Source organism: Episyrphus balteatus, chromosome 1, assembly GCF_945859705.1.
Source record: "Episyrphus balteatus chromosome 1, idEpiBalt1.1, whole genome shotgun sequence".
In the NCBI taxonomy this organism is placed as follows: Eukaryota; Metazoa; Arthropoda; class Insecta; order Diptera; family Syrphidae; genus Episyrphus; species Episyrphus balteatus.
The window spans coordinates 2,718,409-2,743,020 of NC_079134.1; the positions used below are offsets into that span (position 1 = coordinate 2,718,409).

Below are 24,612 nucleotides of genomic sequence, written 5' to 3' on the forward strand. Positions count from 1 at the left end.
TAATATAAGGCAGATCTATAAATATTCTCGTTATATAAGAAACCATAATAGTTTCTAGAAAGTTATTATATCAGGCAAAAAGTAAATTTATTTTAAATTAATCATTTAAAAAAAACACGTATACGCCATAGTGACCAAAATTCATAACAACTTCTAAATTCAATAAATTGAGAAAAAAACAGTTTTATTTGAACATAATAACATGTTCTTGAAATAAAACTATATCAAGCAAGTTCCTATAATTTTAGTTACCCCAATAAAGTTTTCGAAAACACACAAAAAATAAAATTATTTAAAAAAAATTGTTTTTTTTTTTTTCTTTTGAAATTTTAAATTTTCTCTGAAACCAGACAGTTTTCAGTGGTTGAATGACCAGAAACAGTTACTAATTTCAAAATAATTGAATTCTTATTGAACTAATAGGCCGCTTTTAAAAAATTTCAAACACACAAATCTTCAAATTCTAGTCATTAAAAAAATGCTTTATATTCAGCTCTCTCAGTTAAAAAAAAATTCCTTCAAAACTATTATCTCTTTTTTTTTATATAAATGTAGACTTTATTGTATATAATATATATATATATAATTTGATGAGGGTAGTTAAAGGAAGAAACGAAAATAAAACTTTAAAAGTTCACAGAGGCAAAAATAAAATACTTTCGAGAGACTCTTTATCCAAGCCTGATTTTTTTTTATCTAAAAATTACAAAATATAAAAAAATATATACCTTAATACTTAATAAAAAAAACTTAAACCTAATCATACATTGCTCGTTTACAACATTTTCACCCAAAAAAAAAAAAAAAATTAAGAACTTATTTTAAACTTAACAAATAAAATAGCTAAAACTTGGAGACAAAGGGTATCTTGTGTGATTATATTGCCCCTTTGCTAGGAAGATAATACAAAATAATGTAAATTAATTATAAACACTTAGTGTTTGGCAAGCCTTATTTTTATATGAAGATTCTCTTAAATCTAAAAACTTAAAAGCTATTTAAAGGTTTTTTTTTTGTTTTTTTCAATATATTCTTAATCTAAATGCAAAAGTACAATTAAGGAGCTTGGCTTACAGGGTAGATCATTAAAATGTAAACAGATGAATTTTGAATCACATATCTAATAGGTTTTTTTTTTTAACTTAAGCTAAGAAGTTGGCTAGCCGCCTAATCTGTAGGTCGCTAATTGGAATGTGGCGGTGGTGGTGCGTTTTCAGCGCCGCATGATGTCTTCTATACTAAAGCCTGTTCGTCTTGGTGGTGGTTGTGGCGGCTGATGATTGGGAGCCCTGGGGACTTGTTGCGGCGGAGGTGGTCCTGGAGCTGATGGTGGTGCCAGTGGACCACTTGGAGCAGGACTGACATGCATTGACATTTCGGGAGGAGGGCCGGGTTCGATCAAAATCTGTGACGTCACCGTTGCTGGGTGTAAAATTGGTGGGTGATGGAGTTTCGTTGTTAAAGTTGGTGGGGCCATATCATGCAACGGTATATCTTCTTTAGGTGGCTTCATGAGCGGATGATTTTGTCGACTCATGTTGATAGCCATATGACTGTGGCTAGTGAATTGTGGTGACCTTAAATGCGGCTCACCATCCAACCCTATTGGTCTCTTGCGAATGGGAATCGATCCAAGGAAACTCGGCATAGAGTCTAGAGCCGAGTGACTACTTAAGGTATCGGTGTTTACTGGTGGGGTTGAAGAGTTCTTATGGTGATGCAAATCTCTGCGGACATGTAACATTGGAATGTACGGTTCGGGTGGTTTGTGAGATGAAGGCGAGTGAATGGACTGGGCAAGACCCGATATTAAGGGTGGTCTGGCAGGAAGATGGGTATGAGGATTCATTGATGGCCCATATAAATGTGGTAACTGGGTACTACAAAGGAAGTCATTGTACTCTCTGTCCTTGTCGGAGAAGTTGGGACGCATGGTATAGGTTTCCCCACCTTCATGATGGCAGTGCGTTACTGCCTCTTCACGTTCTCGACGCTTTTCTGCATTAAGTTGTTGAAGAAACCGTTCTTCTTCTTCGTCGATTTCATCATCATTCTCCTCGGGCTCATCATCTTCCTGATCTTCCAAATCACCATCAATATTGTTTCCATTTTCGTTACTCTGCGTTACGCCAGCAGTTTTTTCTTCTAAATTCAAGATGGTTTCCACTTCAACTTCTGGCGCGTTATTTTCAGGAGACGGAGATCTGTGCCGCTGGACGGGTGATTGTCGAGGTGAATCCACCTCGAGTAGTGAATCTTCTTCGTCATCGCTGCCATTTTGGCCATCCTCCTCTCCAACATCTAATACTTCTGTAGGGACATCTCCGACAGCATGCGTCAACGCATGTCTCCGTAGATCGCAGTTCCGTCGAAACACTTTGCCACATGAAGAACATTCATAAGGCTTGTGATCGGTGTGGGTCAACAGATGTGTCTTGAGATTTGAACGTTGATTGAAACTTCTGCTGCAAACTGGGCATTTGTGTGGTGATTCTTCCATATGGAGAATCTTGTGAACAGCCAGTGTTCGTGATTGGCAGAAACCCTTGCCGCATTCGGTGCATTTAAATGGTTTTTCTTTCGAGTGAATGTATCTGAAATACAAAACAAAAAATTAGAAAAAATTAAATTCTATTCAAAAGACTATAGTTTTTTTTTCATATCCAGCTACCAACTTTAACCAAAACCAGTAATTCTATGCATGACTTAAGCAGTAAATAGGAGACAACGAAAAAATTGACAAATATCACACTTTGTGCACACAAGACCACATAATTGAATATTTTAGTGGAATTGTTTACTCATCGTTCATTGTTTTTTTTTTTTAACTGAAATGCTAATGAATGACATTCGGTGACAAGGCGGCTAAAGGCTTTGATAATGTTTTTAAGCACATCTATCATTCGGCGGATTCATTAGAAAGTTTAAATGGGTATACATTAAGACGACAAGTGAATGCCAAATTTTTATATATATTTTTTTTTCGTTAAGACCTTTTGAGTCGCGCGTAGATTTGTGGTTTAAAAATCCCGAAAAATAAAATCTATAAGTGTATCTACAAGTTTATTTATCATCATTGCTGTTTTTTTGTCAAGTACTTGAATGATATTATTTGTATGCGAGAATTGTATTTTTCATTGGAACTTTTAATACATTTTTATATTTGTTTATAAATATACTTAGAAGTTGATTCATACATAAGGGGTGCTTTTTCTCTTCATGATCAGGGATCAAGATTAAGAAAGAAGGTGATGTAAAAATCAACTACCAGGAAACTTGACAGCTACGTGCAACTCAATGGGTGTAAACATCTAAAAGCTTATTTAGTATTCCTCATTTGTTCGAACGAAAGGTAGCACATGTCAACAAAAATGAAATTGATTCAAAACGAAAAAATTGAACTTTTCAGATAAAAAAACGATTCAACGTTAAAATTTATTAGCACATTCTAACTTATTTTTCTGTTTTTGGGTGCAGCATTGGCAAAAAAACCTTAAATCATGTGCAATGTAGGTACCTCCAAATCTAAGAAATCGAATATCAATTTAAAAATCTTTTTTTTTTTTTCATTTCCCTAAAAGAACACCCTTTTGCCTTAGATATTTAATCTTTCTGTTCTGATTGGTTCTCATGTTTAATGCAGCACTTTAACTGAATTTTGTGATTTTATTCGTAGGGTGTTTTAGTATTCCAAACTTCCAAATCCTCCTTCTTCCATAAAAAAAAACACCTTCCATCTTGAAATATAAGTAATGGACTTGATTCATGTTACAAATAAATCCATATTTTATTATGTACTATAGCTACATATAGGGCTACTTTTTGGTGATTGAAATTGAATTTTTTTTATTTCCACTGGTAGTACTTGCCATATGACCAATATGAAAAAACTCGTTTTGCTTGAAAACGGTTTTAACGATGTTGATTAAAACAAATGTGCTATTACAAATAAAATGCATGACTGGGTCGCACGAACTTGCTCTTAGAGTTAAAGTTGCTTAAATTTTTAAGACTTTTTATATAGAAATTTGGAGAAAAAAACAAAATTCGTTTTTGAAAAAAAAAATAAAATTAAATCTGAAATTAAATTGCCCTCCAAAACAAGTATGCAGTTTTGATTGATATATTAGCATGCATTTTTAGAAAAAAAATTTTCAAAATCGTTAGAGCCGTTTTTTTAAAAAACTAATTTTTTATAAATATTTTTTTGGAAAAAAAGTTTTAAAATAAAATTAGTATGCCATTTGGTAGAAATCACTAATCAACATCTAAAAACAAAATTTCAAAAAAGTTCAATGTCCCGTTTTCGAAAATTTGATTTTTCAAAAAAAAAATTTCAAATTTTTTTTAAAAATCCAAAAATTATTTTTTTCAAAATTTTATTTTTGGCTTATATTTAAATTATATAAATGCTTCACAAAAAGTTTCGTTGAAATCGAATAAGCAGTTTCGGAGATAATCGGATTTGAAAAAAAACCGTTCTATGGCAGGTACCGTTAATAATGATTTTCAAAAAAAAAAATTTTCATTGAAAGATAGACCTTAGCTTAAAACTAACATTTGAATTTTTTAAACAAAATCGTTGGAGCTGTTTTCGAGATATTTCAATTTTACTTAAATCGGTATATGACATGTACCGTTATTTTTGGTCCAAAACAATTAATTCCAAAAACCCCTCTGGAGAGTCGCCAAATAACGCTACATACCAAGTTTGACATTAATCGGTCCATCCGTTTAGGCTGTAGCTCCTTATACAGACAGACAGACAGACAGACAGACTGACAGACAGACAGACAGACGGACTTCCGGGACCCACTTTTTTGGCATTGTCTACCATCGTAATGTCATGGAAAAATGTTATCTCAACTTTTTTTTTTTGTACGAATGCATAACTTGATATATAGTACCTATATCGCAAGTAAAAATGGTAGGTATGTCATTTTTACGAAAATATTATTCAACACATAAAAACGAAATTTCGATAAAATTCATTGACTTGTTTTCAAAAAATTGATTTTTCAAAAAAAAAAATATGTGAAATATTTTTAAAAAATCCAAAAGAAAGGCCATTCTATGGCAGGTATGTGTATATCGCAAGTAAAAAAACAAGAGCAAGCACTGTTTCCTTTGCAGTTCGATTAATCTAGATTTTTGTTTAGGAAGTATCTATGTATTAAAAAACTTAATAGAAAACAGAAACCTCACTTCAGTGAAAGTTAAATATTTACTTTATATTTAAAGTTTATATGTATTTGATTATTATTTATTGATGATTTAAATGTTATAGTTTAATTTAATTCAATGAGCCCTCATAAACTTAATTTTACAAGATAACACAAAAAAACAAACCAATGCAATCATGGTTCTCATTTTGTATTCATTTTATTATTATTATTATTTTAGCTTCCATTCAGTAAACCTATCCTAATGTAATTTGCTTATAAATTCAAAATCAATGCAATAATTTGAATGCTAAATAAATGTGAGGGAATTGCAATATTTTTGATTTCGATAAATTTTAAATAACTTAAAAAAATCAAAAATTCATTCACAAATTTTATAAAAAAAAATTCCAGTTTGACTGACGCACAAAATCAAATCAAATTGTCATGAATTTTACGATTTTATGTTTTTTTAATACAAATTTAAAATGTTTATTAAAATAACCTATAAAATGTCTATAGATTATTGCATTTGCCATAAACTTTAATAACATCGTCTGTGATTTTACGAGTTTATTTTCTCATAGAATTTAAATAAAATTCCAATTACGTGTAAAATAGCAAAACTGTCTCACATAAAATATTCCAAAAAAAATAACTATCTCTAGTTAACTCGGTGAGTTATTATATACCTCAAAATAAAATCAACTCAATAAATACTTTTAAGCTACATTTTATGAACCTGCACAGCAAATACACCTCTCAAACCTCGGAATAAATAATTAACCACTTAACTTGTGCGTTATTAGTTTCTTTTTTTTTTTATTTATTTGACCCGGATGGTAAAAGATCAGGTAACTATAGTTCAGTTCAGATCATGAACACAGAGCCAAAGCACTAGTTTTTTGTAAACATTCAATCACCATTAGTTACCAATTTCTTGGCTTGGCTTGAAGTTTATAAGATGAATTGAAGAAACAGGTTTTATGAATTTTTATCTTTCTTCCTCGAGTTTGCTTGTTTAAAAAAAACGCGCCTCATATATTCTCATAGATCTCATGCGTATCTATTTAAAAGTGTTTAGAAATAGATCTCGCATTTTATTTAGCCATAAAGTCTTTTTTTTTTTTTGTCTTCTATACGACTTCTACCCACACGCGAATCAAGTTTAGGAATAATAATTTCGAAGGCAAATGGAAGACCATCAATCTTAAGTTGGTAGCTGAGTCATAAATAAACTTTGAGTTACATAGAAGAGAAAAATGACTTACCTATGATCCCTCAGATGATCCTGGCGACGGAATGCTTTTCCGCAAATATCACAGGAGTACGGTCGCTCGTCGGTGTGCGTGCGCTCGTGGATGAGCAGATTGTATGACTTTGTGAATTGGCGATTACAGAATTTGCATATGAACTGCTTCTTGGGTCGCGACGCACGTCCAGGTGCTCGCAGGAGTCTGCGATCCAGACCGGCATGCATGCTGGGCGGGACTCCTGGCGGGAAGAGTCCACTGGCACCAGCCGAAGGTGGAAAGGGAAATGAGCCCGCCGATGTTGGCGATGGACCAGGTCCGCCAAGATACGCTGGAGAGTACATGACTGTGGGGGGCCCACCGGGGCCCTGACCAGGGCGGGGTAAAAGCATTGCAGCAGCTGCAGCTTCTCGCAGTGCCAGTTCCTTGCGCTTGTCGGCCATCATAGCGATTATTTCGTAGCTGGAACCTCGTTTCGCCACATCTTTGTCTGGTCCATCCATGATTCCCGAATAGAGGGCACCCGGACCACGGAGGTTCCTTGACGGAAGAACTGGCACGAACGCGGATATCTCTCGGTGATGGTTGGATTGGGGGCCGGATGAGTTGATGATGCCCGCCGCTGCCGCTAAATGGTGTTGGTAGGCGAGTTGTGACTCATAGGACGAACCAGTCGCCAGAGACGCTGACGATCCACGGCCCCCGGACGATGTGCGCTGCACATCCGAACTGGAATTTGAGCCAGTTGGCGATTGCAGGAACTGTTCCATTCGTGAAGTGCGCACCAATGGCACACTTCCATGTTCAATTATTGACTTCTCGGTTGGCATGATCGCGCTTTACCGCATTTCACGTGTGTGTGGGACGATCGGTGCGGTTTCTCCACTGTAACCAGAAGCCTCTATCTGCAAATACAGAAAAAAAGAATGAACATTTAACCAATTAGATAAAAAATAGTTGGTTTTTTGTTATCTTATCAGTTTTAAGATAAATACACTTTCGAAACTCTCTACAACAGAACCGTAAAGTCAATTATTGTTTTGACGTTTTTTTTTTATTATTTTTCTTATTTTGTGTTAGGTCTTGAAGGTACCTGTCTAGTTGCTTAGTTGCCCTTTTTTTCTATTGTAACCTGGCATTGTTGGTGGCCGATAAGACGATTATTATTTAACTTTGATGGAAGCAAAGTCTGGAGTTCTCTATTTTTTTTTTTTTTTTTTTTGAGGATAGCGAGTAGCGAGAGTAGGTGTAGGTAGGTATAAAGTAAGTAAACCTACTTCTACCTGGTATCTTTATTGGGATATGATAATCGAATGAGTAGAGATAAGAATAACACACCAGTCAGCTGTGTATATATGGCTTCTATATCCAAACAGCAATACACTTTGAAACTAGTCTATACGTTTGATATGGGATTTTCATCACGCAACAATTCCATGGAATCGAGATAGCAAAAGGCGGTGGGATGTTTGTCAATAGATGGAAGCTAGCTAATAAGTGTCACATTGTTACTGTTTATCATTTTGGAAGGTTACCTTTTTCAACTATAGCAAAAGGTATATAATCTTAATTAATTGATTTTCTTTTTTTTATAAATCGGTTTAAGGCGATTTCTTTTTGAAGAATGTTCTAAGGTATTATTTTTGGGATTTCATAAAGCAACGACATAAGGCTTAGATGTGGAGTTGGAATTGAAAAGGCAAAAAATAGTATTGGAGAGAGATTTAACATACTTTGAACTTGTTTTGAAACGTAATTGATAAGGCCTTCCAATTTAAGTTGTACCTAATTGCACCTTGACATACGTAAAAGTTGAAGTTTACCAAAATTTGTGAGAGCAAAAAAAAAGAACTTTCAGTTTTAATTTATTGTGTATTATCCGAGTTTTGAGACTATTTTATTAATTGAATATTTCTTTTCTTTAATTTTTTAAATTCGAGAGCAGAATTTATATGAAGGACTCCAATTTTGCACAAGAATTTTAGATCAAGAATTTTATTTTTGGTTTCGATCATAAATTGAACGTTTTACTAAAGTTCTTAGACGTAAACACGAATTAAAATAATCTTCGAAAAAGTAAAGTGTTTATTACGTCAAAGGGTGGTTTTAATAATGTAAGGACGAAATTCAGAGTCGTCAAGTAAAATTTTTTCTCAAGCACTAGTCTAAAATGAGTTTTCTGAGTGCTTGCTCACGCACTTACTTCAAAATTTTCTCATTTGGTATTCATAAGCTAAAATCAAAGAAACCTGTTAGTAAATAAATAAAAAATAAATTGCACGACTGGGGTCGCACGTACTTGCTCTTATGCTTAAAGTAACTATAATGTTAAAGCTTTTTATTCAAGAAATTTAAAATTCGATATTTTGAAGAAATTTCATAAGTAGTATAAAAAAATTAAATGTGTTTTTATAATTAATAAAACTCCGTTTTAAAATATCTTAAAAAAAAAAAAATATGCAATTTTATTTCTCGTATAAAAAGGTATTTTTAGAAAAAAAATTTTGAAAATTGTAGGAGCCGTTTTTTAAAAAAATAATTTTTTATATATAAAATTTTTTTAACATTTTTCAAAAAAAAAAAATGGTATGCCATTTTGAAGAAATAATTAATTTACACATAAAAACTAAATTTCAAAATTTTTCATTGATCCATTTTCATAAAATTGATTTTTCAAAAAAAAATTTTGAAATATTTTTTAAAAAACCAAAAATGCGTTTTTTGAAAATTTTCTAAAATTTTAATATTATCTTTACTTACACACTTTTGTATAAAAATTTTCATTTAAATCGGATTAATTTTGTACGAGATATTCAGAAACGAATAAAAACCGTTCTATGACAGGTACCGTTAATAACGGTACAAAAAATATTTTTTTTATTTAAAAAGTTGGCCCTTATGTGTAGTATTACACACAAAAATTTTAATCAAAATCGTTAGAGCCGTTTTTGAAAAAAATTAACTTTTCTATTTCCGTTATATGCAGGTACCGTTAGTTTTGGTCATAAAAAAAAAATTTCAATTTCCCCTCTAGGGAATCACCAAAAACTGCTAACTACCAAGTTTGAAGAAAATCACTTCACTCGTTTAGGCTGCAGCTCCAGATAGAGACAGACGGACAGACAGACAGACAGACAGACAGACAGACAGACAGACAGACAGACAGACAGACATACAGACAGACAGAATTGCCGGACCCACTTTTTTGGCATTCTCCATCATCGTAATGTCATGTAAAATTGTTATCTCGAGTTCGATTTTTTTTACGAATCCTAAACTTGCCCTATAGTACCTATATCGCAAGTAAAAATAATAAAAATTATTTTTTACCGACTTCCAAAAAGGAGGAAGTATTCAATTCGCCTGTATTTTTTTTTTTTATATGTTTGTTACCTCATAACTTTGGACTGAGTGAACCAATTTTGATAATTCTTTTTGTATTGGAAAGCTGGTGGCTGCAATTCAATTTCAATTTCGTTTAGTTATATCCAAAGGAACTATTAGAAATCCATAAAACCCAGTTTTGATCCATGGAAATCGGTTTTGGATTTTGATAAAAAAGATTATATTTTTAAGCGGAGTGATTGAATATAATTCAATTAAACTTTTTAATTGAATTAGAAACCTTTAAGTATTCTTAACGTAACGAGTAGCATAAGTGGGCCAAATGCAAGAGCAAATGATCACTTGAGTAAAATTTTTACTTGAGTGACGACTCTGAATTCCGCTCTTAGTGGTTTTTTTTTTTATCCAAAGCTGAGTATTGAGTATTCGTTTTTACGAGGTTTAGTCAGGACATACATGTTTTTTCTTTAGAGGACTAAGCCCCTGTAGCCCAGGAAAAAAAAGATTTTCAAGGAAAACATTCATAACAGGCTGATTTCTGGTATACAGGTTAGTATTGAGGTGTTTTACAATCTGTAAAAAGTCCTGCAAGTTCCTCTGTCGGCTTGACCCGTTAGAGGTCACAAAAATGGAATTTTTTTATGTTGGAACTTTCTTTCAAACCTCCTTGCAGGTTAAGTTCTAGATGCGTTGTTTTGTATAGTACAGAAACCTGATCCACATTATTTGGTATGTCAAACGGTCGTATAAATTTATAAATACATACACTGCGTGTCATAAATAAAGGTGCACATTTTACAAAAGATAAATTACGATTTTTTTCATTTCTTTGGCTTTTTTTCTATTCTTCCTCGGATACTGGTCCTAGAAGGATGGTTTATACCTTTTTGAAAACGGTGTTTAATGTAAACAAGAACTTCATCAAACATTTTTACTTCTTTGAGGCTATATCTAAAAAAAAACATCCTCATAAGTCAACATATAAAAACCTACCTATTTCAAATGAGAAAAACCTTTAACCCTTGTGTCAAGTTTTAAAAAAAATATGCAAAAATTAGGAGATTTTTTTACTATTTTAAAATAGTATTTAAAATTAGAAACTTGATTCTGGAAAAACCCTTAAATAATGTATACAGCAAGAAAGAAACTGCAAACTTTCGTAAATAGATATCTTTTAAAAATTTTCAGGGTTTTCTGGCTTAATCGTATATCCAACGAAGAGTTTTGTAAGAGAATTTTGTATACCAAGATGTTAGTTAGTAAATTAAATTATTTGTTAAAATTTATTTTAAACTTTAAAACAGGCTTAGAGTCGTTTTGCTAAATCGAAACTTAAGCATTTAAGTTCAACATAAATCCTTATGTGACAGTTTACGCAGAGGAAAAAGTAGAGAATAAGAGTTTATGCTAAATAGAGCTGTAGCAAATCGTATGTATTCGTTACTAAAATGCGGGTATTCACTTCAGTAACGAGTAACGAAACGTTACTTTCTAAACAGTATCGTTACTCGTATGTTTCGTTACTGGGTACTGAAGTAACGAAACATACGAGATACGAAACATACGAGTAACGACGCGATTCCAGTTTCAATACTAAATCCGATGTAAGAGATACGAAATGAAGTGATACACTCAATTTGTCGCATTTCGCATCTCGTGTCGGTATCGTAACCATAGTCAGAATGCTAACTGCAGATAATTATCTGGAGTTTACTTTTGTCTCGATTAAAACAGTAGAGCCAAGGTTCAATAACACTGGTCAACAAGGTTTTTGCCACAAGAACCAAAATATACTTTTCTAGTAGTTTTTGGGGTGCTGAATCCGAATCTGAAGTCAGAAAAATTTGATTGGCCTTCGTTTTTGAAATATTACCGTTAGAAAATGTCAAAAAACGTAATTTTGGCTGTTTTCGAGGTTATGTTTTTATGTGGAGTAATTAATTGTGAATAAATTTGTAACGGTGCCAATAAGAGCTAGTTTTATTCATTCAAAAAATGTTTAAATCTTTCCGATATCTCTTTTATTGCCCGAGATATTTAAAATTTAAGTAGAGTTCTTTGAATCAGAAACAACACTGGCCAACCAAATTACACTTTTTTTGCCTCAAGAATCAAAATATACTTTTCTGAAGGTTTTTGGGTTGCTGAACTCGAATCCACGATCAGAAAAATTCTATTAGCCTTCGTTCTTAAAATATTACCGTTATAAAATGCAAAAAAGGGTTTTTTTTATAACGGTTATATTTCAAGAACGGAGGCTAATAGAATTTTTCCGATTGCGGATTTGAGTTCAGCAACTCAAAAACCTCCAGAAAAGTATATTTTGGTTCTTGTGGCAAAAATTCTGTGGCCAGTGACTTAAACTTTAGATTGAGTTTAGTTTCTCTTTGACTTATTAAATGAAACTAAAGATATCTCGAGCAATAAAAGAGATATCGGGAAAATTTAAACAGTTTTTGAAAGAAGAATATCTGTTCTTATAATAACCATTACAAATTTGTTTATAATGAATTACCCCACATAAAAACAGAACCTCGAAAACAGCCAAAATTACGTTTTTTGACATTTTCTAACGGTAATATTTCAAAAACGAAGGCCAATCAAATTTTTCTGACTTCAGATTCGGATTCAGCACCCCAAAAACTACTAGAAAAGTATATTTGGGTTCTTGTGGCAAAAAAAAAGTTAAATTTTGTTGACCAGTGTAATCATTGTGTTATCGATAATTTATACAGAAATATCAAAAGAGACGTTTTTGTATTTTCTCTATTTCGCCGAAATATGTATGTATATCCACGACGCAACCAATCTGTTTATGGCCTTGGTGTTAATGGTATTGATATTTAGCTTAAGAATGTACCAAAAGTTTTTGGTTTTTCAAAAAATTAGTTTATTTTCGGTGAAAAATTTTCAACACAAAAAAAAGCAGAGAAAACGAGGTTTGAAAATCACTCTCAATAGAAAAAATAAATGAAAAATTGTTCGACATGGTTGTATTGAAGTGTTAATATTTCGAGATCTGCGCGTTGCACTTTTGAAATAAAGGTCTCTAAAGAATTGTGATACGATTACTGAAAGAATATAAACAAAAAATTACCAAAGTTTTGTGTAAAAATTTGGAAAACAAAATCAAAAAAGTTTCCACGTTTGATAAAAAAAAAACGAAAAAAATTCAATATAGCTACCTTTAAACTCTTATTACATGAGAATGCCGCAACTAATTTTAATGTTAATGACCTTAAAATGTAGTTTAGATTATAGAAATTGTTTTTGGTTTTTTTCAAAAAAAAAATTTTTACACCCTTATACCAATGTACGAAACATACTTAAAATACCAAACATACGAAACGTATCAAATACATGAAATATACGAAATGTACGAAACATACGAAGCATGCGAAAGTAACGAAAGTAACGAAACATGCGAAACACACGAAACATACGAAATATGCGAAAAATGCGAAACATACGAAAGTAACGAGTAACGATATTATTGATGCGGGTACTAGTATCAAAAGTAACGTATACATGCGGGTACTCATTTTGTCGTTACTTTTACAGCCCTTGCTAAACATAAATTTATTTAAGTTTCGGTTCAGCAAATGGCACTTAATTTATTAATTAAAAAAAAGTCATCTTACCTCATCCTACTTTAAAACAATACGATTTCCGCTTAAAATAAATGGAATCCGCTTAGAATCTGTTAAATTTTAGTTGAAATTATTATTAAAACGTTTCCACATAAAAATAAGATGCTTTAAGTGGATTTCTTTTAAATCAGCACATTCAAGATATTAAGAAGATTTGTCTTAATTTAATAAAAAAAAAATCATGTGTGCAATTAACACGTGGTAGAAGTGAAACCTTAAAAAATCATTTTTCTTGCAAAAAAAAAATAAATAAAATAGAAAAAATCTACCTATTTTTATTCAAATCCATGTTTTTTATATGACAACCTATATAAATTTTATATCATCTGAAAGCTTGTTGTCTTAGCTCAAGCTTAGATCAGGTCTATGAGACATTTACAAAAAGAGCTAGAATTTTTTGTACTCGATCAATTTCCATCAAAAAAAAAGTGAAAAAACACGTATTTTTATCTTCTCACGCTATTAAATGCAATTTTTACCTAACAACCTATAAAAATTTTTACACCATCTGAAAGCTTATTGTCTTAGCTCAAAATATATATATCGATCAAGTCTATGAGACATCTACAAAAAGAGCTAGAATTTTTTAAACTCGATGAAATTTCATCCAAAAAGCAAAAATAAAACATTTATTTTTATGTTCTCATGCTATTAAATCAATTTTTTTGTTTGACAACCTGTAAAAAATGTTATACCATGTGAAAGCTTATTGTTTCACCTTGTATAATGATGCATAAATCTTATTTCAAAGATGTCTACAAGAGAAGTTAGAATTTTTTAAAGTCAACCATGTCGAATTTCCAGACTGAGATTACGATACTTCCTACACTGGTAGCTGGTCATCGCCAACAAGTCTCCACAGGTGTTTTGAAATATGTTTCAATTTTTTCAATTTAAGATTGTGTTACTTGTAGAGCACGTACCGTTATGTGTGATATATCAAATAAAAGGTTATGTTATCAGCATGCGTATTAAAGTTAAATCAAATTTGTATGTGCACTAGATCAAAAGATATAACGTGTGTTGGAAAAGAACATCTTTTTACCGTTATCTCCGAATTTTGAATATGAAATTAATTGAAATTTTGTACAATTATAATTTATTTAATAACCTATCTACAGTACAATTTTCATTCATCTATCAATTAAAACAAAAAAGTTATAACAAGTTGAAGTCGTGTCGCGTTTTCGTTTCATCTTGTTTCAAATCACTACGATACTAAAGAAGTTTTCACTTCAAAAACAATGCAGAAATCCGCTTAATTTAATACAGAATCCACTTGTTTTATGGGTCTTTTTTCTCCGTTAAGAAAACACCATTAACTCTATGAAAGAAGGTAGAAGTTTTCAAATACTCAGATATAACAATGACACATTTTATAGCTCAGTCAAAATTACCTTCTGTTCACATAAAAAAAAGTACAAAACAAAAAACAATGTACTGTGTTTTGTGGCTATACCGTGTTATGGACTGTTTGCATGTAGCCCGACATATTTTCCTATTCGTAACATATCATTTACATTCATCAAGAAAAAAAAAAAAACCGAAACAGACAATTGTGGTAGGTCATGCATCAGAGAAATCAATTGAGGTATTTGATTTCCTGAAGCTACTGCATAATTCTCTCAGTGAACATGGAGTTTAAAAATTAAAAAAAAAAAATTAAAAACAAAATAATCAAAATAGCATAGGCATCCCTGTGTTAATGAAAGTAAGTAATAACTAAGAATCTGTACAGGGTATTAAAGCTAAAAAATTCTCACCAACTAAAAACCCTTTCAAGTAATTCGAGAGTTAGCTTAAGTATTCAATTCGTTTCTAACTAAAAAAAATATTGGGTTTAATTTAAATGATATTATAGGATAAAGATTGATTCATTTCAGTCTAATCGGATTAACATAATTTCTGATTGAACCAATTTAAATATTTTTAGGTCTATTCGATTTAAATTTGAATTGATTACAAAAAAAATATTCCAATCTTCTTTAATCTGTTTGAAAAAAAATTACTTGGGAAAGGATTTAAGAGGTCATAAAATCTACCACTTTATTGCTTAACAATACTTACTTATCCTAGGCTTTATTTAAAACTTCTAATGCTTTAAAAAATCAATTTATATGTACATCTATGAGAATTTATTCTGTGTTGTGAGAAATAAGATTAGACTGTAAGTTGTATCAGACTTAATACTTCAAAAAAGAAACTACAGATTATCGTTCGCATGTAACTAATAACATTAACTTCACCAAATCTTAAACTCCTGTTTAATGCGATTAGATGTTCAAAATTTTTTTTTAAGTAACTCTTCTTAACACTTTGCTCAAACTTCTGGCAATGATAGGCCATATTAACAGATTGACAGACAGAGGTAAGAAAGTACGTAGTTTTCTTCAGTGACTTATACTTGAAATAAAAGCTTCTCACTAGCTTATAAGGACCATGTTAAGCAAACAATAATAAAATTGAAATTGAAAATTGACAAAATAACTGGATTTCGATATGAAGAATTCGCATTATTGAAAGAATATTTATATTCTTTTGGCGGAAAGGGATAAAAAAGATCCTATAAAATGAATGAAAGAACAAATAGGATTTATTAGTCATGTGCTGAACGCGATATTTTACGTCTATTGATATGATTTTTGTTCGTCAGGTGTTCACTCTTTTTTTGTCCTCATTAGTGGAACCAAAGGTGACCGAAGGTGAAATTTAATATGGCTTACGGTTATGGATATACAATATAGAGGTATCTAATGTCTGGATTTAAGTCGCGACAAAATCAACCACCAATGCATTGGAATGCGTGACATATCATCAAAAAACTGGCATATGGTGTTATGGCGGTCATTTAAAGAGTTTATAATTTTGTATAAAAAAAAATCAACCGGAGCAACTGAAGAATTCTTCTTCAAAATTTGTTATTGTTTTTAGGTTTTTGATTTTTGTTTTAATTTGTTAGGGTAATTTGTTAATGTAGAAAACTTCTATTTTTCAGGGCTAATGATGGAAAAATGTAAACATAATACCAAAAAATTCTCAATTTAAATACTCGCAAATTAGATTTCTTCAGGACAAATCTATTGGCATTTTTGATCTCGTGATATCGTTCTTAAAGTAATTATGTGTGTCTCTCAAATTAATTTTCAAAAAATCCTTTCAACTTCTTAGTTATATGCTGTTATGGGGGAACAAAATTTTTTTCTGAGAAGCAATCTATTTTAAATTTTTGTGTCAAACACTTTTGGAAGGCTTATGATGGTTGCTTCCGAACACTTCTGGACGTCCAATCAAAAACGACATTACTGTGTTCGCAGCCCACTTTAAAGGCAACTTAATACCGAACTGTTTTGCAGTTCCAGTCTTCTACCAAAAAGTTAAAGTAAGAGCATCTATCCATTGTAGCCAACTATTATAGGTACCTAACACTGATAAATCAATAAAAAGTCACACCTATCTTGCAAATGGTCCAGTTGATGGCCCAAACCTGTGCAACCCAAAAAGGGTTGCTGAATCTAAAAAGCCTCATCAACTGTTTCAATAACAGCTACATCTATCAAAAAAAGAGTGTGTGTACACATGTACACTCGACTGAAGTTATACTTCTCATTCAGTATACATATATAAATGAATTTCATTTGATTTTTTTAATTTCTATTATTAAATTAATTAATCCACACTTCGTTTTTTACATTTTTATCAAGTGAACAATAAATTAATTCTTTCATCCTCCTTGCGTCCATGTAGTTTTCAATTTAATCTGTGAACTTTACTCATGTTGTGCGGTTCAGAACGTACTATATATGGTTAACGAAAGTAAATGATTGCGCATAAAATGTGCGATATGGTAATTTTATGAGAATTGTGTGTGCTTCAGCACTAGTAGTAGCAATATGGAACTTGCAGGGTTGCTACAAAGCTCAAAAGTGAGCTGAGCTCAGCTCGCAGCTCAGCTCAAATTTTGAGCTAGCTCACTTTTGAGATATGTACCATAGCTCAGCTCATTTGAGCTGAGCTGAAAGTGAGCTGAGCTGATGGTTGAGCTGAGCTGTTGGGTGAGCTAAGGTAAAGTGAGCTGAGCTGAGCTGTGATGGGTGAGAGGATACATTGATTTTTATTTGGAAAGTATAATGAAATATGAAGATATTTTAAACTTTTATATAACACCATAGCTTAAGATGTTTGGTTCTAGTTATTAATGGAATTATTTTAACACATAGATATTTTTATAAATAAGACAGATAATTTTTCGTGATCTTTTCTCTTGGTGTTTTTGATAGTAAATATATTTCTATTTTTTTTAGTAAAATATTTCTTTTTTTATCATAAAAAAAAAATTCCGGTACAATCCGGTTTTTCGACTTTTTTCAAAATTCCGAGAAAATCGCGTTTGAAAGTTGGGGTAAAATTTTTTTTCGAAAAATCCCCGAATCTTTGAATGCTCTTGGAAGCTAAACCGCTTGAGAGCAATTTTTGGGAGTGATACCCAATGATAGCTTGTGTCATGGGCCTACGCTTTGCACATTCTCAGATTTTTAAAAAATCATCTTCCATGTTAAACCGCCACATCATACCTATTTTTTTCAGAATCGGACTTAACTTTTTTTTAACCTTTAAGTTCACCCGGTTTGAGAACGCGTGGACCTACAGGGATGGGATTTGTACCCAAATGTAGGTTAGAGTCCCCGCTATCTTTTGGCATCAAAAATTTTATTTTCATTTTCTTCAAAATTCCGCGATATAGGCGTTGGAAGTTGGGGCACTCACTTTCAGCTCAGCTCACTTTCAGCTCAGCTCACTTTCAGCTCAGCTCAAATGAGCTAAGCTATGGTACCTAGCTCAAATTTGAGCTGAGCTGTGAGCTGAGCTGAAATGTGAGCTTTTTGCAACCCTGGCAACTTGCCACATGGAAATTACCACATGCAACTTGCCACACGCAACTTGCCACATACGACTTGCCACATGCAACTTGCCACATGAAACATGTAACTTGCAACGTGTTGTGTGTTTTATGTTTGCCGTACTGCGGCGTACTGCATTTTTAAATACTAAAGTACTGCCTACTCTAAAGGTGAAACGACAGCCCTGCTACCCAGGGTGATCGCGTCATAATCCCTTTGACATTCTTGTCAAAAAGTAAATTTTCATACCCACCCTCCCATAAGAAGTATAACTTCAAAAATGGAATACTGCAAGAATCGTGGTGATTCCTCTGAATGGTGCTAGTTTTATGATCTTCAGTTGCAGCCCATTCTCTCTTCTCAATAATCTAAATGAGCTCTAAGTTGCAGCGATAGCAACATCATCTGAATCATGCAGTTCGTCTTTCAGAAGAAGCACTCCACACTGCTTTCATTTTGCAGTAATTTAAATTATTTCTTTACTTCCTTGCGAAAACCTTCGTTAGGGCGACGCATAATGGGGCAAAATTTAAAAAAGCTGGCATTTAATCGAATCATAAAGTTGAGCTTTGTTTTGAATAACCCAACTATTTCTCTTGGAAAAATAATAGAGAATCAGAAATGAGAGAGAAAAAATTAATTTAAACCACGTGTAATTCAGGAGATTGTCTCAAAGGAAGAGAAATATCACTTCTGGGTAGAATTTTTACGACTTTCTATCATTTTGGGTTGTTTCAATAAATTGTGTACTGTTTATTATTTATTACTTGTACAAAGTTGAATCTTTTTGAAATGGAATCAGTGAGGTCTAGTAATAAATTTTCTTTTTATGGAAAATATGTATTCAAAATATTTTAATTCCTAGTCAAAAATCAGAAAAAACCTAAAAATAATGTGTTTTCTGCACTCTTCTGAAAATCTTAGTCTTTTAGTTGTGATCGCCGTAAAACGCCAATAAGTTTTAGATGTCATTTTTTTCTGGGTTTTATCTAGTTTTAGAATATGAAAAGTTTTCTTGCTACTTTTTGCTACCCTGTGAGAATTGTTCATTTTTAGTTGGTGACGTCATTTTCCATAAATGCTCATTTTTTAGTCGAAATTGAGAGTGATAAAGACATTTAAATTATTAAATTGGTTCATTTATTAAATGTGTACTTATGTATAATAAAATATTTAAGAAAAATTAATTGAATAAATTTATTTAAACAAAATAAAAATAAAATAATAAAAAAAAAAACATAAACAATTTCAAAAGTTTCAACCCTAATTTTAATTTTTGTTTTTATATATAATTGCAATTGCATTTACTATTTTATAAATGTCATTCAAAGTTTAATTGAAACTGATTGAGGATTTTCCGAGAAAGGAGAATGGGCATTTTGTACGTTGAGCGGCCATTAATGAAATTGGTATCAAATGAAAGGGCTATATCTTAGGACAAACTTTTACATTGGATGTTTCACTGTATTGCATTTAGAATGTAAGATATTGCAATATTAGTATTGTTAATGCATCGTTTAATGTGTGAATGAAAAATTGGATTACATTTTTATTTTAAATATACAATATGAGGCTCTGTCATTTTCCCTGGTATTGAAGACATTGATCTTGAAAATCCGACCAATAGAACTCATAATACAAGATTTTTAAGCCAACCACTTTTGTTTACAGTTTTTTCGTATGTTTCCATACTTTGCAGTGACTGCTTTTTGTTCCGTTTTTTGTTTTTGTTCAAGAGTTTTTCAAACGATTCAAACTAACAAAAAATTGAACAACAAAACTCTCAAAATAGGCTTAAAATTGTTGTTTAAAAAAGCTAATAGTGTGGGTTCTAGTGGTTGGATATTCAAGATTAAGGTCTTCAGAGCAGGGAAAATAACAGAGTATCATAATATGCACTTTAAATACATATTAAAGATACAACATTGAGACAATCTGCATAATGTGTTAAATGCAAAAATGCATTTTACCCGTTTCTGAAGTTCCGTCACAAGGATAAAACTTCTGCAAAACATATGTAAGACTTAATAACATCATAAAATAACAAATTCATTAATGGCCGCGTAACGTCCACGTTCCATACAAATTTGCCCATTCTCCTTTCGAAAATCTTAAAAAAGTGTATGGGTGGTAACCCTAAAAATGGGCGTGGCCATTCGATATTTTGGCTATGAACTAACATTTTTATCAGTAATACTTGTTCCAAATTTCAAGTGTCTAGCTCTATTGGCAAGTATAGCTGCCAGGAAAGTCGAAGTTCGCATTACTTTATAGAAGTTTACTCAGGTTTAATTCTCTAGGTAGTATACTGAAAAAACTTCTCCTAAAACTGTTCAGTAAGAAGTTAGAGGAGTGCTTGTCAAGGACAAAAGTAAAGCTAAAAAAAATTTCATCCCAAGAAAGATAGAATATAGAGTCAGTAACTAAAATATATATACAGGGTGTCCCAAAAGTAATGGATCAAACGAAGTTTGCTGATAGGCCAACTTAAGGACTCTCAGAATTTGGTAACTTGTTCATCCCAAATCCTTACGGTTTTCTATTAAATGCAGTTCTTGTGAAATTTCGAAAAATCACGACTTGGCAACAGTATTTTGCTTCCTCCGCCCATAATTGATCAAAAGATTTTTTATTTTTTACGCCATTTTGCTGCAAATTAATTAACAGTTCCAAGTTTTTTTTCAAAACTCAATTTCTTACATTTATTTCAGAGCAACATACTAAACAAAATTTGTATAGTGTGACATTGGTTTATTATTTTAAAAACTTGTTCCGATATTGCAGTTTTCAAAACGGTGTAAAAGTTTAAAAAGTTGAAGTTCAATCGAAAAACATTACAATTTCAATTCAACAAAACTAGGTTTTTCAGAGCAAAAATCAAACAAAAATAAACACATTTTCTCGATCTGTTGTTTGTTTATTTCTCTTTGTACAAAAGCCTCTATTTTTGTTTGTATTTTTCCTCTGAAAAACACTGTTTTGTTGAACTAAAATTGAAATATTTTTCGATTGAACTTCAACTTTGGAAACTTTTTTTTTAGTGTGTTGCTCTGAAATAAATGTAAGAAATTGAGTTTGAAAAAACTTGGAACTGTTAATTAATTTGCAGCAAAATGGCGTAAAAAATATAAAAAGTCTTTTGATAAATTAATTGTTTCTTACTATTAGGCAACTGAAGCCACCTGTGCGATAACATGAGACAATTGTCAACGATGTCTCCCCCTCTGTGCCACGTAGTTATGTGTTATATGTGTTTCTGTTGTTCTTTCTTTCTTTGTCTTTCTCTCTGTTGTATTAATGTCTTGTGCTGTATCAGCAAAATGGACTAAGTGTCCGAAGCTGTAGTGTGTGTCTAATCCGTAGATTTATCTTCGGATTAGATTAATATGTAATGTAATGTACTATTAGGCAATATTTTAGTGAAAGAATGGGAAAAAACAAAAATCAATTATGGGCGGAGGTGGTAAAATACTGTTGCAAAGTCGGGATTTTTCGAAATTTCACAAGAACTGCATTTAATAGAAAACCGTAAGGATTTTGAATGAACAAGTTACCAAATTCTGAGAGCCCTTAAGTTGGCCTATCAGCATATTTCGTTTGATCCATTACTTTTGGGACACCCTGTATATAAAATTTTAACTAAAATATTGAATCTAAAGTCCCCTAAATTGAGCATATTGAACTACTTTTTAAAGCAGGGGTAGTGGAAAATGATATTTTACCAAAACCTGAAAATCTGATACTAAGGGTTTTTTTTTTAAATGGTATGAATTTAATGAAATCAAAGATATTTCAATAATAGATAAACATAACTACCTCCGAAAAAACTATTACCATTTTAACCAGATTCAGGCGTAAAAAAAAACATGGTTTTGTGTTTCACCGGTATGATTTATGCATGTTCATCTGTACCCTCGTAATTTCTAAACTACTTCTTATAATTTGACAGATGAAGTATTGTTGAAAACGTGTTACTTGTTCGCTGGTTATAAATTGTGTGACTTTACATTAAATTGAATATAGCGCCCTCTAGAAGTAAAACTCTTGAAATGATTGCCATATTTAACTGGCTCAAAAAATATCTAAAACGTTTTGGTTCAAAATTTAAAGGAAAGCTCATGAGTTTTATAGATTTTTCTCAAAATCATAAACAAACTAAAAATTATTTTATTACATGAATTCTTCCTTATTTCTATCAACTTTGATTTGTCCAAACTAAGCATCCAAAAAATACCAGACAGTAAACAAAACATAAATTTTGCAAATATTTCTCATCGTCATAAACCATAATTCAAAATCAATGAACAACAAAATTAAAAAAAAAAAAATTAGATCATCAAACCATATCGACATCTCGGCGACGACGACGACGACACGATGACGGTACGAAAGCGACGATGAGTGAAAAACCACAGAATTTGATCCAAATGGAGAAAAATAAAATTTAAAAAAAAAATGAGAAAAGAAATATAACAATAATAATAAACTTTAAGATAGAGCAACCGAACCAAACCACATAGGTTAGTTATATTCAATTCATATCTGGGTATAAGCTACAGTTTTAAAACCGCACCGCAGCATCATAATAATATACTCTCTACATCAGCAGCATCATCATCATCATCCTCTGATCTCTGACGGTGCTGAAGCTAAATAATGCTGATGCTGGAAGAGTTCTCTGGACCCAGATTCAATAAAACAAATTAAAATCTACAAAAAAAAAAACAACAAACGAAATATAAGAAGAAAATGAAGTGGCAAAGAAGAAGGAACAAACGTAAACACAGAGATCGATGCTCGAGAGAGGTTCGTCGTCATCGTCGTTATATCTACTGTCGTCGTCGTCCGTTCCACCATCATCATCGTCGTCATTGGAAAAAGGCTTAAATGGTTTTCCCATTTTATACTCTGAAAGATGGCTGCCGCCTGTTGCGTTAGGTGCTTTTCTGGTAGGTGAACATAATTGTAATCAGGAACCCATTAGGGAGCAACAGCAGCATAGGGACAGGGAGAGCAAAGAACTAGTAACCTGTAACCAGTGTCGCGCTGCAAGTACATACACTTTTTTCCTCCAGCAGCCTTCAATGACGTGGCCGTGTACCAACGATCTTTATAGCTACAAGTGCGCATCGAAGAATACCTATTTTTAATTTAAAGTCTTCTAACTATCTTGATACCCATACTTTTTTAAGCTGGACAGTCTTATTCGAGGTTTTTTCGTATCTTTAAACAACCATATCTTCGTCGTCTCAGACTCTCTGGTCAAACATTAACCAACAATGAAACGAGGTTCTTTTCTTGTATTTGCACAACTAAGTGCTATAGCTATACACTCTACAGCTTGACAGTTCAAATACCATAATCTCGACAAATATACATTGCCGTTAAAAGTATCTATCTTTAACTTACCTCTTAAAAAAACAGTGAGTACTCTGTTGATAGATAGTTTTTGTGTGATTTTTGTTAAAATCCAAAATCCATTCGAGGGTATTCCATAAGAGCAATTCAAAACGTTCACGAAATATTCCAAAAAAATTGAGGAGAGAAAAACTTAGCACCGTGGTCTACTAAAGTAGCATTTTGGGATCAAAAGCCCAACATGGCATCACACTGTGTTCGGTGGCAATGGCAGTGGCAACACACATACACGCACGATTCTCCACTAATACACACACTCACACATATACACATTTATTCAATAAAGAATTTTTTTTGAAAAGTTTTCCTCAAACCAACTTCTCTTAGGGCTTTAAAGTCGTGTTTAGGATCGATTTTGAAACTTTCTTTATTTACAAAACTCGATTTTTTCAATTCATTTAAGTTTCAAAAACAAACAAAACGGTATTCATTGGAAAAAGCACTCTCTAATGCACGTGTTGCACTCTTAAATTCAAACTTTTCTTCCTTAAAGTCGTGTTTAAAGTTTGAATTTGTTTTAATTTTATAACAAAAACAATAAAAATTAAATGTAACAATCTTATAAAATATTAAAATATCGCGCACATCTTATTCGAAATTCATAAAACATAAGAAACTGAAAAAAAAAATATTTATTAATCTGTTTCACATACACACACACACACACACACACAGATGAGAAGAAGTATTTTAATCCAGATGTTATGTATTGGTGTGGATCAGGTTTTGGAATTTCATTCGGTAGGTAAGTAAAGGTAGGTAGATATATTTTTTTTCACTGAGATTTGTGTGCCTCGCGTATGAATTCAATGGGAGCTGACGCTAGCGCTACCAATTTGCTCCTCAAGTAGTCCCAATCTCTTCCCACACGCCACTCTACCAATGG

The 24,612-nt window shown here is 32.1% G+C and overlaps 1 protein-coding gene across 1 annotated transcript; it reads right to left on the minus strand.

Annotated features, from left to right (window-relative positions):
* Positions 1-602: 602 nt before the first annotated feature.
* On the minus strand, positions 603-24,167 carry LOC129906375 (protein bowel). The gene is made up of 3 exons (XM_055982118.1): positions 23,718-24,167; positions 6,434-7,320; positions 603-2,594 (listed from the first exon to the last, which is right to left on the minus strand). The coding sequence occupies exons 2-3, from the start codon at positions 7,243-7,245 to the stop codon at positions 1,214-1,216; spliced, it is 2,193 nt and encodes a 730-aa protein (XP_055838093.1). The 5' UTR covers positions 7,246-7,320; positions 23,718-24,167; the 3' UTR covers positions 603-1,213.
* Positions 24,168-24,612: the final 445 nt, after the last annotated feature.